At 38.5% G+C, this 16,879-nt stretch overlaps 1 protein-coding gene across 3 annotated transcripts in view; it reads left to right on the top strand.

Annotated features, from left to right (window-relative positions):
• The window catches only part of UNC13B (unc-13 homolog B), a 227,491-nt gene that overhangs the window by 60,856 nt on the left and 149,756 nt on the right, over positions 1 to 16,879 (top strand). For all 3 annotated transcript variants that reach the window (XM_088837952.1, XM_055426973.2, XM_055426974.2), the window contains 3 exons: positions 1,652 to 1,769; positions 2,853 to 2,976; positions 10,135 to 10,208. In XM_088837952.1, the coding sequence (XP_088694078.1) occupies positions 1,652 to 1,769; positions 2,853 to 2,976; positions 10,135 to 10,208 (316 nt within the window). The remainder of the gene's footprint in view (positions 1 to 1,651; positions 1,770 to 2,852; positions 2,977 to 10,134; positions 10,209 to 16,879) is intronic.

Raw genomic sequence — 16,879 nt, forward strand, 5'->3', positions numbered from 1 at the left:
CTCCTTGCTATTCTTTGGAACTCTGCATTCAAATGGATATTTGCTTTCCGTTTTCTTCTTTTCGCCTTTCTTCTTCTCACAGCTATTAGTAAGGCCTCCTCAGGCAGCCATTTTGCTTTTTGCATTTCTTTTTCTTGGGGATGGTCTTGATCCCTGTCTCCTGTACAGTGTCACGAACCTCCATCCATAGTTCTTCAGGCACTTTGTCTATCAGATCTAATCCCTTGAATCTATTTCTCACTTCCACTGTATAATCATAAAGGATTTGATTTAGGTCATACCTGAATGGTCTAGTGGTTTTCCCTACTTTCTTCAATTTAAGTCTGAGTTTGGCATTAAGAAGTTCATGATCTGAGCCACAGTCAGCTAATGGTCTTGTTTTTGCTGACTGTATAGAGCTTCTCCATCTTTGGCTGCAAAGAATATAATCAGTCTGATTTTGGTATTGACCATCTGGTGATGTCCATGTGTAGAGTCTTCTCTTGTGTTGTTGGAAGAGGGTGTTTGCTGTGACCAGTGCGTTCTCTTGGCAGAATTCTGTTAGCCTTTACCCTGCTTCATTCTGTACTCCAAGGCCATATTTGCCTGTTATTCCAGGTATTTCTTGACTTTCTACTTTTGCATTCCAGCCCCCCATAATGAAAAGTACATCTTTTTTGGGTATTAGTTCTAAAAGGTCTTTTAGGTCTTCATAGAACTGTTCAACTTCAGCTTCTTCAGAATTACTGGTTGGGGCATAGACTTGGATTATTGTGATATTGAATGGTTTTCCTTAGAAACGAACAGAGATCATTCTGTTATTTTTGAGATTGCATCCAAGTCCTGCATTTTGGATCCTTTTGTTGACTGTGATGGCTACTCCATTTCTTCTAAGGGTTCTTACCCACAGTGGTAGATATAATGGTCATGAGTTAAATTCACCCATTCCAGTCCATTTTAGTTCACTGATTCCTAAAATGTTGATATTCACTCTTGACACTGTTTGACCACTTCCAATTTACCTTGATTCATGGACGTAACATTCCAGGTTCCTATGCAATATTGCTCTTTACAGCATTGAGCTTTGCTTTGATCACCAGTCATGTCCACAACTGGGTGTTGTTTTTGCTTTGGCTCTATCTCTTCATTCTTTCTGGAGTTATTTCTCTACTGATCTCCAGTAGCATATTGGGCACCTACCAACCGGGGGAGTTAATCTTTCAGTGTCCTATCTTTTTACCTTTGCATACTGTTCATGGGGTTCTCAAGGCAAGAATACTGAATGGTTTGCCATTCCCTTCTCCAGTGGACCACATTTTGTCCAGAGGTATAACTTGGGGGCAGTGCTAGTATTATAATGGAACATATGAAATTATTGCTTAAGTTCAGAGCCTGTATGCAGACACTGCTGGCAGTAATGCTCTCATTCTTCTTGTGAAACTGTGTTAGTCTACCCATGATTGTAGCTCCAAGGGAGAAGGGACAGACTGACAGAGGAAACTTTCCGTGCATACCTATGTATGTGTCTAGGAACATAGAGAGTGGTTGAAGCACCTGGGACATTTTGATTTTTTCCTGATGACAGGATCCTGATGAGGTTTAGGAAAACAGATACCACTATTTCTTTTATATTACCTGGTTTTCTAAAAAAGGGCATTCTTCTTTCCTTTAGTGAGATTAGTCGCCTGGACCTGGGTCTAAGTGTGGAAGTATGGAACAAAGGACTGATCTGGGACACCATGGTGGGGACCGTGTGGATTGCACTGAAGACGATTCGTCAGTCGGATGAGGTCAGTCAATGCACTGCCCCTTTGGAGGTATGGCTCTATCCCTTGCTTCTCCTCACCCTAGCTCCATTCAGGTAATGTTCATCTATATATTTCAGAATTTTCTGTCCCATTTCTAACCAGAGGACATAATACCTAATGTCACCCAGAGGTTCAGGAGATTTTATTTAAGTCTGGCCTTCCCTCTGCCCTGTGACTGAACTCAGGGATGCCAGAGTACCTTTTTAGCCTTGTCAGGTAGTTCGCCCCTGTGTGTACTCTGTGCATGGTGGTGGGGGTGTGTGTGGGATCGTCAGGGTGAAGGAGGGGAGTTCGAGGGAAGGAGAAAAGGAGAGAGAGAGAGTGTATATGTGTGTGTGTGTGAGAGAGAGAGCGAGAGAGAGTGCGAGGGATTGGTCAATCTAGGAAAACCGTGGCTTCTGAATTTCCTCTAAGGCGCTGTTCTGAGAAGAGTCTGGCAAACTTTGTTAGCCAGATCTTTGAGTCACCGATCCTAGGGACCTGATTTCAGTCTTCCTTCTTTTACTTACAGCCCTAATAGAGTTTAAGGAACTACAAGTTTGGCAATTGGTATTCACACTTGACTTCATATAATGTTTTCAACACTGAATTTCAACTGCACTTTACCAGATGAGAATGTAACTCAGCATCATTTCCTATGTCACTGACTTTGAATATTTTCACTGTGGCCCCAGTTCAGGTCAGCTTAACTATCGATGTTACTAGCTCTTTAGCGATCAGAAGTAGTGATGGATGCATTAAGTGACATAGTCATTAAGAATCATACAAATTAAATATTGATCCATGGGGATGCCTTGTTTTTGAGTTTAGTGCTCTGGAAATTCTATCCTCGGTGGGCTGGCAGAAAGCTGAGCACAGTGAAAACTGCCTTCCCACCAGAGAGGGGGGGACAGAAGCCACCCACAGCAGAGGCAGGTGGTGAGACTCTGGTGTGTTTGCCTTATTAGGATATGTGAGTGGCCCTCAGAAGCTCTCTAACAGGTAAATGAGAGAAAAACACTTGGGCCTTTAACTGAGAGGGAGTCCTGAAAGAGTGAAGTTTAATCTTAGATCTCTATTTTCTAGGAAGGGCCTGGGGAATGGTCCACGTTGGAGGCAGAGACATTAATGAAAGATGATGAAATCTGTGGAACTAAAAACCCAACTCCCCATAAAATTTTGCTTGATACAAGATTTGAGTTGCCTTTTGGTGAGTCTGACTTAAAAAACCATTTAATACTTTTTACATTTAATACTGTTGGAAGTTGTTTCTAGTTGTTTTATTACTGTGTCTTTTGTCAGCCATTCTCCTTTCAGGGCATTCTGTTTTCTGTTCTCTTCCCTATAACACCAAGCTTGGGTATGTGCAAAGTAATCTAGAATGGTGCTCATTAAAGAGTCCACACTGAAAGCATTCTTTTCAAGTCATTTAGTTTCTTATTAACCATTTCTTATGATGACTTATGAAATACTTGTTAGAGAATATCAATGACTTATTCTTTTGATAATATTTTCACATTTATTGTCTTGAAGTTATTATATACCCTACGATTTGTCAATTTAAACATTAAAAAGGAGATCAGTCCTGGGTGTTCATTGGAAGGACTGATGTTAAAGCTGAAACTCCAGTACTTTGGCCACCTCATGCGACGAGTTGACTCACTGGAAAAGACTCTGATGCTGGGAGGGATTGAGGGCAGGAGGAGAAGGGGATGATAGAGAATGAGATGGCTGGATGGCATCACCGACTCGATGGAGGTGAGTTTGAGTGAACTCCGGGAGTTGGTGATGGACAGGGAGGTCTGGCGTGCTGTGATTCATGGGGTCGCAAAGAGTTGGACACGACTGAGCGACTGAACTGAACTGAATAAATAGAATAGTAATTTTAAAAAACCACACAAAAATACGTACTCATTGTAAAAATTTAGATAGTATGGGAATGTATATGGATAGAAAGTTAAGTCTCTCTTCCTGCTTCCTTTGACCTCTTTTGCATTCCCCAGAAATAAACTGTTGACTTTCTTGTGTCTTGGTATAGGCACAAGAAATTTCTCCTCTAGAAATTTATTTTGACAAATTTTGATCATCCTTTATGTAGTATATATGGTGATAGTGTTGTATAAAGCATATTATCTTGGACATCATTTCATGTTATACTTATCTATCTTGCTGATCTTAATAGTTTTTTAATATCATAAATTAAGCAGTCCTTTTGCAATCATTTATTGATTGACATGTAGGTTGTTTCCAGTTCTTTTTTTAATATATGATGGTATCATGAACCGCTTTATCTGTACCCATTTATTAGTCTAAGATAAATTCCTTAAAGTAGAATTTAAGGAATAGATAATAAGATATGTTCATTGTTACTTTTCATAGTGCTGCCAGTTTTTGCTTGTGTTAAAAAAAAAAGGATTGTGCCAGTTTATATTCCTACCAACTACGTCTCAAGTGTCTTTTTTCTGCACATCTTTGCCAACATTTTGTAACTTCCCAATTTTTAAACATTGGTATCTTAATTTAATTTTAACTTTTTTCAGTTTTAATTTTGACTGTTTACTGATATTCATGTATACTCTTGTTGTTGCGGATATCAGTCTGTTTTTATCTTGTTACCTTATGGTGATTTGAGCAAAAATGGCATGATTTTCCAGTAAGCTCAGAAATAATAAACTCTGAACAACTATTACTTTACAAAAAACAGAAAGGAAGACTTTCTTACATATCTGTAGGCCTAGTTTCAGGTGAAGAGAAAAACAGTTGGAGTTCTTGCTTATAGCTTAGTTGCTTATATTCTTAGAGCTGTGTTCTTAGCTGTACCTAGTCTGGAATGGAGTTTGTCTTGTTGAATTGGGAGCAGGGTGGATGGTGAAGGATCTTGGTTCAAATATACCATTTAAAGTTGTAGTTGATTTTCTTGAATATATGTTTCTTCTTCTTCTGTATGCTTTTAAGACCATTTCTAGAGACTTTCAGTTCAGTTCAGTCGCTCAGTTGCGTCCAACTCTTTGTGACCCCATGGACTGCAGCATGCCAGGCCTCCCTGTCCTCCAACTTTTTCACTCTCCTCTTTAACTTTCATCAGGAGGCTCTTTAGTTCCTCTTCACTTTCTGTCATAAGGGTGGTATCATCTGCATATCTGAGGTTATTGATATTTCTCCCTGCAATTGATTGCAGCTTGTGCTTTATCCATCTCCACATTTTGCATGATGTACTTTGCATATAAGTTAAATAAGCAGGGTGATAATATACCACCTTGATGTACTCCTTTCCCTATTTGGGACCAGTCTATTGTTCCATGTCCAGTTCTAACTGTTGCTTCTTGACCTACATACAGATTTCTCAGGAAGCAAATAAAGTATTACCATCTCTTGAAGAATTTTCCACAGTTTGTTGTGATGCACACAGTCAAAGGCTTTAGTGTAGTCAATGAAGCAGATATATGTGTTTCTGGAATTCTCTTGCTTTTTCTATGATTCACGGATGTTCTCAATTTGATCTCTAGTTTCTCTGCCTTTTCTAAATCCAGCTTGAAGATGTGAAAGTTCTCAGTTCACATACTGTGAAGGCTGTCTTTGAGAATTTTGAGCATTACTTTGCTAGCATGTGAGATGCGTGCAATTGTGCGGTCATTTGAACGTTCTTTGGCACTGCCTTTCTTTGGGATTGGAATGAAAACTGATCTTTTCCAGCCCAGTGGCCACTCTGTGTTTTCCAATATGGTGGCTTATTGAGTGCAGTACTTTCACAACATCATCTTTTAGGATTTGAAATAGCTCAGCTGGAATTCCATCTCCTCCAGTAGCTTTGTTTCTAATGATGCTACCTAAGGCCCACTTGACTTCACACTTCAGGGTGTCTTTTCTAGGTGAGTGATCACACCACCTGGGTCATTAAGATCTTTTTGTACAGTTCTTCTGTGTATTCTTGCCACCTCTTTTTAATATCTTCTACTTCTAGAGACTTTAAATGGTATTATTAAAAAGTATGTTCAGTTTCTCTAGGAAATAGATCTGTGGAGCTCCTCATACTGTCATGCTAGAAATCGGTCAGTCCACTTCTCACTGCATTTTAAGCAAACATTCCTCTTTCAAAACTGCATCATTATATTGTGTCATAGGGAAAAATATAAATTTCTTTCTAGATTTTGTTTCATAAGAGCACTTGGATAGTTTATTTTGGCATCTATAGTATTTGCTTGGCACGTAATAGGTGCCTAATAAATTTTTTTGAATAAACATTAGGTAGAATCTCAGATAAGTGTCTTTGTGAGTTAATGTAAGTGTGCTATAAGGTTTTGTCTCTATGATAACCATGTTTGGGATATAGTTTTTAAAAATGTAAAGGGTCCTTTTAAAGGGAGGTTTTGGCTTATAGCATGCCGTATTTCAGCAAAGGAATTTTCCTTTGGATAATTCAGAAACTTATGAAATATTCTATTAAATTTTATATCATCATCTTTCAAAAATGCTAACTTTTAATTTTTAAAATCATGTTGTAAGTTCAGAAAATACAGGTGTACAAAAAGACAAAGATTTCTTACAATCTCATTTACTAGATATTTTTTTACATATTATGTTTTTTCAATACACGTATATAGTTTTTCCTATAAAATGGCACTGTATATTATTTTGAGCTGTTTTATATACTAATTGCATAATTATAATATTAATGTTATATAAAATGTGTTTCAGTGGTTCATTTGCTTTTAGTGTATGAATGCACAATAATACTAAAAATAGCACTTGTTGATCAGTAACTATGTGCCAGTGGGAGTATCCTAAGCATTTACATATGTTATCTCATTTAATCATCACTTTAGTCCTGTGAGGTAGACCCAGCTATTAGTTCCATTTTAGAGATGAGGAAACAGAGGCACAAAGTATTTAAATCTTTTGCCTGAGATCATTTGGGTTCAGTTCAGTTCAGTCGCTCAGTGGTGTCGGATTCTTTGCGACCCCAAGTATCACAGCACGACAGGCCTCCCTGTCCATCACCAACTCCCAGAGTTCACTCAAACTCATGTCCATCGAGTCGGTGATGCCATCCAGCCATCTCATTCTCTGTCGTCCCCATCTCCTCCCACCCCCAATCCCTCCCAGCATCAGACTCTTTTCCAGTGAGTCAACTCGTCTCATGAGGTGGCCAAAGTGTTGGAGTTTCAGCTTTAGCATCAGTCCTTCCAATGAACACCCAGGATTGATCTCCTCTAGAATGGACTGGCTGGATCTCCTTGCAGTCCAAAGGACTCTCAAGAGTCTTCTTCAACACCACAGTTCAAAAACATCAGTTCTTCAGCGATCAGCTTTCTTCACCGTCCAACTCTCACATCCATACATGACCACGGGAAAAACCATAGCCTTGACTAGACGGACCTTGGTTGGCAAAGTAATGTCTCTGCTTTTTAGTATGCTATCTAGGTTGGTCATAACTTTCCTTCCAAGGAGTAAGCATCTTTTAATTTCATGGCTACAATCACCATCTGCAGTGATTTTGGAGCCCAAACAAATAAAGTCTGACACTGTTTCCACTGTTTCCCCATCTATTTCCCATGAAATGATGGGACCAGATGCCATGATCTTAGTTTTCTGAATGTTGAGCTTCAGGCCAACTTTTTCACTCTCCTCTTTCACTTTCATCAAGAGGCTTTTTAGTTCCTCTTCACTTTCTGCCATAAGGGTGGTATCATCTGCATATCTGAGGTTATTGATATTTCTCCCGGCAATCTTGATTCCAGCTTGTGCTTCTTCCAGCCCAGCGTTCCTCATGATGTACTCTGCATATAAGTTAAATAAGCAGAGTGACAATATACAACCTTGACGTACTCCTTTTCCTATTTGGAACCAGTGTGTTGTTCCATGTCTAGTTCTAACTGTTGCTTCCTGACCTGCATACAGGTTTCTCAAGAGGCAGGTCAGGTGGTCTGGTATTCCCATCTCTTTCAGAATTTTCCACTGTTTATTGTGATCCACACAGTCAAAGGCTTTGGCATAGTCACTGAAGCAAAAATAGATGTTTTTCTGGAAATCTCTTGCTTTCTCCATGATCCAACGGATGTTGGCAATTTGATCTCTGGTTCATCTGCCTTTTCTAAATCCAGCTTGAACATCTGGAAGTTCACGGTTCACATATTTGCTGAAGCCTGGCTTGGAGAATTTTGAGCATGACTTTACTAGCGTGTGAGATGAGTGAAATTGTGCGGTAGTTTGAGCATTCTTTGGCATTGCTTTTCTTTGGGATTGGAATGAAGACTGACCTTATCCAGTCCTATGACCACTGCTGAGTTTTCCAAGTTTGCTGGCATATTGAGTGCAGCACTTTCACAGCATCATCTTTCAGGATTTGAAATAGCTCAATTGGAATTCCATCACCTCCACTAGCTTTGTTCATAGTGATGCTCTCTAAGGCCCACTTGACTTCACATTCCAAGATGTCTGGTTCCAGGTGAGTGATCACGCCATTGTGATTATCTTGGTTGTGAAGATCTTTTTTGTACAGTTCTTCTGTGTATTCTTGCCACCTCTTCTTAATAACTTCTTCTTCTGTTAGGTCCATACCATTTCTGTCCTTTATCGAGCCCATCTTTTCATGAAATGATCCCTTGATATCTCTAATTTTCTTGAAGAGATCTGTTTTTCCTATTCTGTTGTTTTCCTCTATTTCTTTGCATTGATCGCTTTCTTATCTCTCCTTGCTATTCTTTGGAACTCTGCATTCAGATGCTTATATCTTTCCTTGGGTAGTAAGTGGTAAAGTTAACTTTGAGATGATTTGGCTCCAGAGCCTGGGCTTTTAAATATATATTTAACCACTCCTCTTGTTGGGTACTTTGATTGTTCTAAGTTTGTACTATTAAATAGTACTGCAATAACCATCCTTGTAGCTCTGTATTTTTTCTTCTTAAAACTATTTTGAGCAGGGAGGCAGTAATACATTCACCATGGTTTAAAAACTACCCAGTAAAAATTAGGTCTCCCTCACAAATCAGTTACCTTTCTTCGTTCTAGGCTACCACAGTTAATACTTGTGGATCTTTCCAGGCTCAGTCTTTGAATCTATAGCATATATTTAAATCCCATCTTTTGAAAACACAAATAGTACTTATTCTAACACATCCACTGTCCCTTGCTGTTTTCTACTTAGCAGTGTATGTATCTTGGTGAACTGTTCTACATTAGAACATACAGACCTGCAGCACAGCAGTGCTGCCTCCCCTCTCACTTCCTTTTAACACATGCAGAGTACACCATTTTATGGATGGGGAGTGCTGAACAAATTAGGTAGTAAATTACTCGAAGGTTTTATTGTAAGACTTTGAAATAGTGTCACCAATTGCTGAAGAGTAAGTAGTTTGAGGGGAAGGAGGTGAAATTTTGCCTAGAAAGACAAAGGAGGAAGGGCTGTATTTGATTCCTTCTTGTGGACTGCTAGAAAGTGTACCTGTTCAAATGTCACCAAAGCTGACATGATCTGTATTTTGTCTCAGACTGGTTTCTCTTTTGTGCTGAATATATGGATATTTGATGTTTTTAAAAGATGTTTCATTTTTTTGGAAGTTGTTATATTCAATCTTAAACGTATAGAAAAATATCATTTTTCTTTGCTCTTTTTTTTTGTTGTGGTGGAATACACATAACATAAAATTAAGTACCTCAGCCATTTAAAATATACAGTTCAGTGGTGTGAATACATTCATAACGTTGTGCAAGTGTCACCACTATTCATATCCATAGCTCTTTTCATCTTGCAAAACTAAAGCTCTCTACCCATTAAACAATAACTCCCCATTCTCCTCTGCCCCTCGCCCCTGGAAACTGCCATTCTTCTTTCTGTCTCTGATTTTGACTACTCTAAGTACCTTGTATAAGTGGAATCATACAGCATTTGGCTTTTTCGTGTGGTTTATTTCACCTAGCCTAGTATCCTCAAGGTTCACCTATGTTGTAGCATATATCAGAATTTCCTTCCTTTTTAAGACTGAATAACATTTCCTAGTATGTGTATATCACATTTTGCTTATCTATTCATTCATTGATGGATACTTGGGTCTCTTCCACATTTTAACTATTGTGAATAATGTTGCTATGAACATTTATATTTCTGCAAAAAAACTGGAATTTTTAATAGTGACTGTTGAATCTATAATTGCTCTGGGACTTATTGACATCTTCATGATTTTAAGTCTTCTGATCCGATGGGAATGATGTATTATTTTAGTTTTTGTGAAGATTCAAGATAATGTTCATGGCAAGAACATGTAAAATTAGTCCATCACTACCACGCTTCTAACTTAGATCATTTAATAAAGTATTATCTACCTATGATTAAATAATTAACCTGGTAATGTGGCTTCTTTCTTTGTGATAGATATCCCAGAAGAGGAAGCTAGATATTGGACCTACAAATTGGAGCAAATCAATGCCTTGGGACCTGACAATGAGGTAGGAACTGTTTTTACAATGTGAAAGTGGAAGTTGCTCAGTCATGTCTAACTCTTTGTGACCCCATGGACTCTACAGTCCACAGAATTCTCCAGGCCAGAATACCGGAGTGGGTAGCCTATCCCTTCTCCAGCAGATCTTCCCGACCCAGCAATCGAATCAGGGTCTCCTGCATTACAGATGGATTCTTTACCAGCTGAACCACCAGGGAAGCCCAAAAATATTGGAGTGGGTAGCTTTTCCCTTCTCCAGGGGATCTTCCCAACCCAGGAATTGAACTGGGGTCTCTTGCATTGCAGGCAGATTCTTTACCAGCTGAGCCACCAGGGAAACTTACAATGTGAAGAGTGTCTGTATAGGACATTTTAAGGCAGTGACTTGGGAACATGCTAAAGAATGAAAGAATTTAAACTGTATTAAAGGAAAAAAAGGTAGCTAGAAGATTGCCTGTTATTGGAAAGATCTATCTACTTTTTCTTTTCTTCCCATTGTCCCCCAGAAGTGGCTGAATTGGCACTAGTCTGACTCTAGACTGTTGGGGAGCAAGCTTATACTAGGGAATCTGTCCTCTTGCGACACAGATGGGCAGAAGGTTTTTTTCCTGTTCATTCCCAGATTTTTGGATATGAGCGACTGATCTGATCTGATCTGATCCTTATTTATGTGCTGTTGTTTAGACTACCGCACTGCTTAGTTCTGCTGTCCTAACTTATTTCCAGAGATGAGGTTGGTACAAAGAATAGAACACTTATAGCTCAGTCTGGGCCATTAGGAATGGGGAATGTTTTTGTTGGTGGTAGTAGAGGGAAAAGGTAAGTTTTTTACTTAGGACATGCTGGGCTATTAGAGCATTTGTCTGATTAGACAGAGGTAGAATTTGGAGTTGTTGTTGTTGTTGAGTCTCTAAGTGGAGTCTGACTCTGTGACTCCATGCACTGTAGTATGCCAGGCTTCCCTGTCCTTCATCATCTCCCAGAGATTGCTCAAACTCATGTCCATTGAGTTGGTGATGCCATGCAACTATCTCATCCTCTGTTGCCCCCTTCTCCTTCTGCCTTCAATCTTTCCCAGCATCAGGGTCTTTTCCAGTGAGTCAGTTCTTCACATCAGGTGGCTAAAGTATTGGTGCTTCAGCACCAGTCCTTCCAATGAATATTTAGGACTGATTTCCTTTAGAATTTGGAGTGTGAGTATATATTTTTGTGGAAATGACTGGTACGCAACCTCCTGACAGAATCTGAAGCTCAGGGTTGGATAAGGTCAGGCACAGAGTTTGGATTTATTAACATATTTGTAGCTATTGAAGTCATAAGAATAGAAGCACACACTCAGGTAAACTAGGTAGAAAGAGTATTGAAGAATAGAGACAAAACTTTGGGAAACATCGAAGATAGAATCTTGAGAAACAAAGAAGTCTGAGGAAGAGCTGCCTAAAAGAGAGTGTGTGCTAAGTCACTTCAGTTGTCTGACTTTTTGAGACCCTATGGACCACGGCCCACTGGGCTCCTCTCTGTCCATGGGATTTTCCAGGCAAGAATACTGGAGTGAGATGCCATGCCTTCCTCCAGAGAACCAGAAAAAGGTTTTAAGAACAAAGAAAAAGAGTTTTAAGGCAGAAATTCTTGACAGTGTGAAATATCACCAAGGGTGATTTGATGAGTATGTTGGTTTCCCAGGGCTGCCAAAACAAAGTAGCACATACTGGGTGACTTACAATGACAGAAATATATTCTCTCATGCAGTTCTGGAGGCTGAAATTCTGACATCAGTTTTGGTGGGATCAATTTCTTCTGGAGGCTTTGGGAAGAAGCTGTTCCATGCTTCTCCTCTAGTTTTGGTGCTTCCCAGCAGCCTTTGCTGTTCCTTTGCTTGTCAGACACATTATTTCAGTCTCTGTCTCCACTGTTACATGCCTTCCTGTGTTGTCTGCCTGGCCTCACAAAATGTTCTCTCTTTTTGTGTCTGTATTCAAATTTCCGTTCATTTTCTGGGGATACCAGTCATTGGATTAACTCGATTACATCTGCAGGGAGTCTATTTCCAAATACGGTCACATTCGTAAGTACTGAGGCTTAGGAGTTCACAACATATCTTTCTTTCTTTTTTTAAAATATTTATTTGATTGTGCCAAGTCTTAGTTGCTGCATGTGGGATCTAGTTCCCTGACCAGGGATCGAACTCAGAGCCTCTGCATTGGGAGTGTGGAGTCTTAGCCACTGGACCACTAGGGACGTCCCCACAACATACCTTTTTGAAGGACACAATTCAACCCACGATGAGTTAACTTAAAGATAAAGAAGTGGGACAAGTATGAACTACTCTTTTCAGGATTTTTCCTTACCTTATCTAAATCCTTAGTAGGCTTTCTGTTATTAAATCTGTATGACTTCTCATATCCAAGCCAGCACCCTAACTTTTCTTCATCGAAAGCTTCAGTCTGCCTTCTCCCCTTGGTAAATGCCAAAATCTACTCTATCCTTATATTCACCTTACCCTTTGTATTTCTCTTTTCCCAAACCCTGCCTGTGGAGTGGTATACAGTTTTCCAAACTTTAATCTTTGTTTTCCTAGTAAAGAGATGCATTGTATTTTTTATTTTACAGGCTTTACTTTATGTAGAATCAGATAAAGGGGTTAACACAATAAAAAAAAACACCCCAAAATGTAGCATACACAGTTGTAGAATTTTCCAAGTTCTAGAAATGATGCTTCTTGGTCTATAGTTTCAACTCTTGAGTTTTTTGCTGTTTCTATTCTAGTATATGGTGCTCACCGAGTTTATTTTCATCATCTGTTCCTAGGCCTCCCTGTTTTTTTTCAAGTTTTATTGAACTACTGTTCACATAGCATATAGTTCCCACATTTAGTAGCTTTTAGTATATTCAGAGTTGTAAATTTATCACAATTTTAGAGCATTTTCATTGCCCTGTAAGAAGCCCTGTGCCCTTAGCTACTGTACTCTATCCTGGGAGTATCCTTCTCAGACCTCAGTTCAGTTCAGTTCAGTTCGGTTGCTCAGTCGTATCCGACTCTTTGCGCCCCCATGAATCACAGCACGCCAGGCCTCCCTGTCCATCACCAACTCCCAGAGTTCACTCAAACTCATGTCCATCGAGTCGGTAATGCCATCCAGCCATCTCATTCTCTGTCGTCCCCTTCTCCTCCTGCCCCCAATCCCTCCCAGCATCAGAGTCTTTTCCAGTGAGTCAACTCGTCACATGAGGTGGCCAAAGTATTGGAGTGTCAGCTTTAGCATCAGTCCTTCTAATTAACACCTAGGACTGATCTCCTTTAGAATGGACTGGTTGGATCTCCTTGCAGTCCAAGGGACTCTCAGAGTCTTCTCCAACACCACGGTTCAAAAGCATCAATTCTTCGGCGATCAGCTTTCTTCACAGTCCAACTCTCACATCCATACATGACCACGGGAAAAACCATAGCCTTGACTAGACGGACCTTGGTTGGCAAAGTAATGTCTCTGCTTTTTAATATGCTGTCTAGGTTGGTCATAACTTTCCTTCCAAGGAGCAAGCATCCCTTAATTTCATGGCTGCAATCAGCATCTTCTGTGATTTTGGAGCCCAAAAATATAGTCTGACACTGTTTTCCCATCTATTTCCCATGAAGTGATGGGATCAGATGCCATGATCTTAGTTTTCTGAATGTTGAGCTTCAAGCCAACCTTTTCACTCTCCTCTTTCACTTTCATCAAGAGGCTTTTTAGTTCCTCTTCACTTTCTGCCATAAGGGTGGTATCATCTGCATATCTGAGGTTATTGATATTTCTCCCGGCAATCTTGATTCCAGCTTGTGCTTCTTCCAGCCCAGCATTCCTAATCTACTTTCTGTCTGTATACATTGGCTTATAATAGATATTCATATAAATGGAATTATACAATATATGGTTCTTTGTGCCTGTCTTCCTTTACTTGACATATTTTCAAAGTTTCTTCTATCTTGTGGCATTTAACAGTACTCTGTTCTCTTCCATTGCCAAATAGTATTCCTCGCTATAGTTATGTACTATGTTTTATTTATCCATTTGTCAGTTAATGAACACTTGAGTTGTTTCCATCTTTCTATTAATATGGATAATGCTTCTGTGAACATTCAGGTGTAAGTTTTAGTTTGGACATACACTTTTAATTCTCATGGGTGTATACCTGGGAATAGAATTGCTGGAAAAGATGGTAACTTATAGTTAACAGTTTCAGAAACATCCAGATTGTTTTACAAAGTAGCTATACCAGTTTACATTCCCACCAGGGCATTATAAGAGGTCTAATTTCTTCATATCTTTGCCAACATTTATCTGTCTTGACTGAGCGACTGAACTGAACTGAACTAATCTGTCTTTTTGAACAACCCTTCTTAAAAGGGTTAAAAGTGGTGTCTCATTGTGATTGTTAGCTTGTTTAAAGGCTTTTTTTATTATCAAAAGTTTTGAACTATATAGAAATAACTCTTCCCTCTTTTGATGGAGTATTTTAAAACAGATCCCAGACATCATCTTCTCTCACCCACAAATACATAAGTGTGGCAGTATACATCTTTAACTTAAAAAATAATTGCAGTTCCTTTAACACATTGAATTTAACCATAATTTCTTACTAGTCTAGGTTTAGTTTTCCATTAGTGTCTCAAAGATGTCTTTTCACAGTAGATATATTCATTTCAGGATCCAGGCAAATTGTATTTGGTTATGTTTCTTAAACCATTTTTATTCTAGAATTGGTTTCCTCTTCTCTCATTTATTTTATAGAATTCCATACATTCTGTATTTGGCTGATTATATTCCTGAGGTCTTATTTACCATGTTTCTCTATCCCTCTTATTTTTTTTTAAACTGAAAAACTATATCTAGTAGTTTGAGGATTAGATGGAGATTTAGATTGACGTTGTTTTTTGGTTTGTTTTGAAGGCAGATTGTGTCTTGCCTCAGTTTTAGTGATGGTGGAATTAAACAGTGGATTCCACTTGGTATCAGTCTATTTCATGTCTTGTAAAGTGATCCCACCAGCCTTTTACCTAATGGTTTTAGCAACAAATAATAATGATTATTTTATTAGGGTTGCACAGTGATGTTTTTCTAATTATATCACCTCTTCAACATTTACTGGTTATGATTTGTCTATAAAACAAAACTTTCTCTCACCTGCTATTTGTTTCACTTGAAATAAAGTCTGTAAGAAAAAATTCCCTTTAGCAGTTTTCAAATTAATGAGCTGTTGCATAAGCAGCTTCTTAAGGTGACCTGTGCATTGTTTTCCTTTTTCTAATGGCGTATCAATTTATGAATTTTTATATATTTGTGTTTCAACCCATTGCAGTCTTTGCTCTTTTTGGTACTAAACTTGTCTCATTTTTGATTAGTGGAAGCTTCTTCTTTTCTTTTTTCTATATTTATCTTGAAAAAGTTTTAAACAAAAGTAAATGTTGAAGGACTAGTAAAATGAAACCTGTACACTTATCTCCAAGATTCAGTGATTATCAAAATTTGGTCAAACTCACTGCGAAATTATTTTAAAAGCACAATGTCGAATCTTATATTTTTTCCCTTTCGGTATGCAACAGTTCCCATACATAGCAGCCTCTTGGGTCAAGACTGGCCTTGGAATCTACCACTTGAGCTTAAATGCGTCCCTGTTTATTACTTTTTCTACTCATGGAAAATTAAGTTTTTACTATTATAAATGCATGCTTCAGTAAACGTTTCTGAGTCTGTTTCTCTATGCTTATGTATGGGAGATTCTCTGGGTATATACCTAGAAATAGAATAGCTCTGTTGTGGCATGTGCTCTATGCAATATTATTAGATGTTGCTCAGTTGTTTTCTAAAGTAATTGTGCCAATTTATATTCTAGTTTTCCTGCTTCTCTATATTTTTACTAACACTTGTTATTGTCAGATTTTAAATTTTTGCTAATCTAATGGGTTTAGAGCTTTATCATTGAAATTTGCATTTCTCTGTCTTAACTTTTTAAAAATATATATTTATCTATTTTAAATAGAACAAAGGTGAATATTTTTAATGATAAAAGGTACAGTTCACAAAGAAGACAGACATCATAAACCATTAGACACCTTAACAACAAAGAAACATACATAAAGCAAAAATCGGAAGAAATAAAAAAGAAAAAATATATAATCATAGTAAGACATATTTCCATTTCTCAGAATATTTTATCAAGTGCAGAAAAAATAAGAATAGGAACATCTTGAATGATGCCATTAATAATTTAAATATAACAGATTTATATTTAATTAATTTATATTAACCATGCTGCTGCTGCTGCTGCTAAGTCGCTTCAGCCATGTCCAACTCTGTTCCTACCCCATAGACAGCAGCCCACCAGGCTCTCCCGTCCCTGGGGTTCTCCAGGCAAGAACACTGGAGTGGGTTGCCATTTCCTTCTCCAATGCGTGAAAGTGAAGTCGCTCAGTCATGTCCGACCCTTAGCGACCCCATGGACTGCAGCCTACCATACTCCTCCGTCCATGGGATTTTCCAGGCAAGAGTACTGGAGTGGCTTGCCATTGCCTTCTCTGTATAGTCACCATATCCTACAAAAATATATTTAAAATTTTGTATCTCGTAGGTTGTTATTAGATGTCCATAGGACATTTAGAAAAACTGGCAGAAAGATAAACATTACAAAATTTCAAAAAGT

This window comes from Moschus berezovskii, chromosome 7 (assembly GCF_049115385.1).
Source record: "Moschus berezovskii isolate FMDL1 chromosome 7, NW_MosBer_1.0, whole genome shotgun sequence".
NCBI classification, from domain to species: domain Eukaryota; kingdom Metazoa; phylum Chordata; class Mammalia; order Artiodactyla; family Moschidae; genus Moschus; species Moschus berezovskii.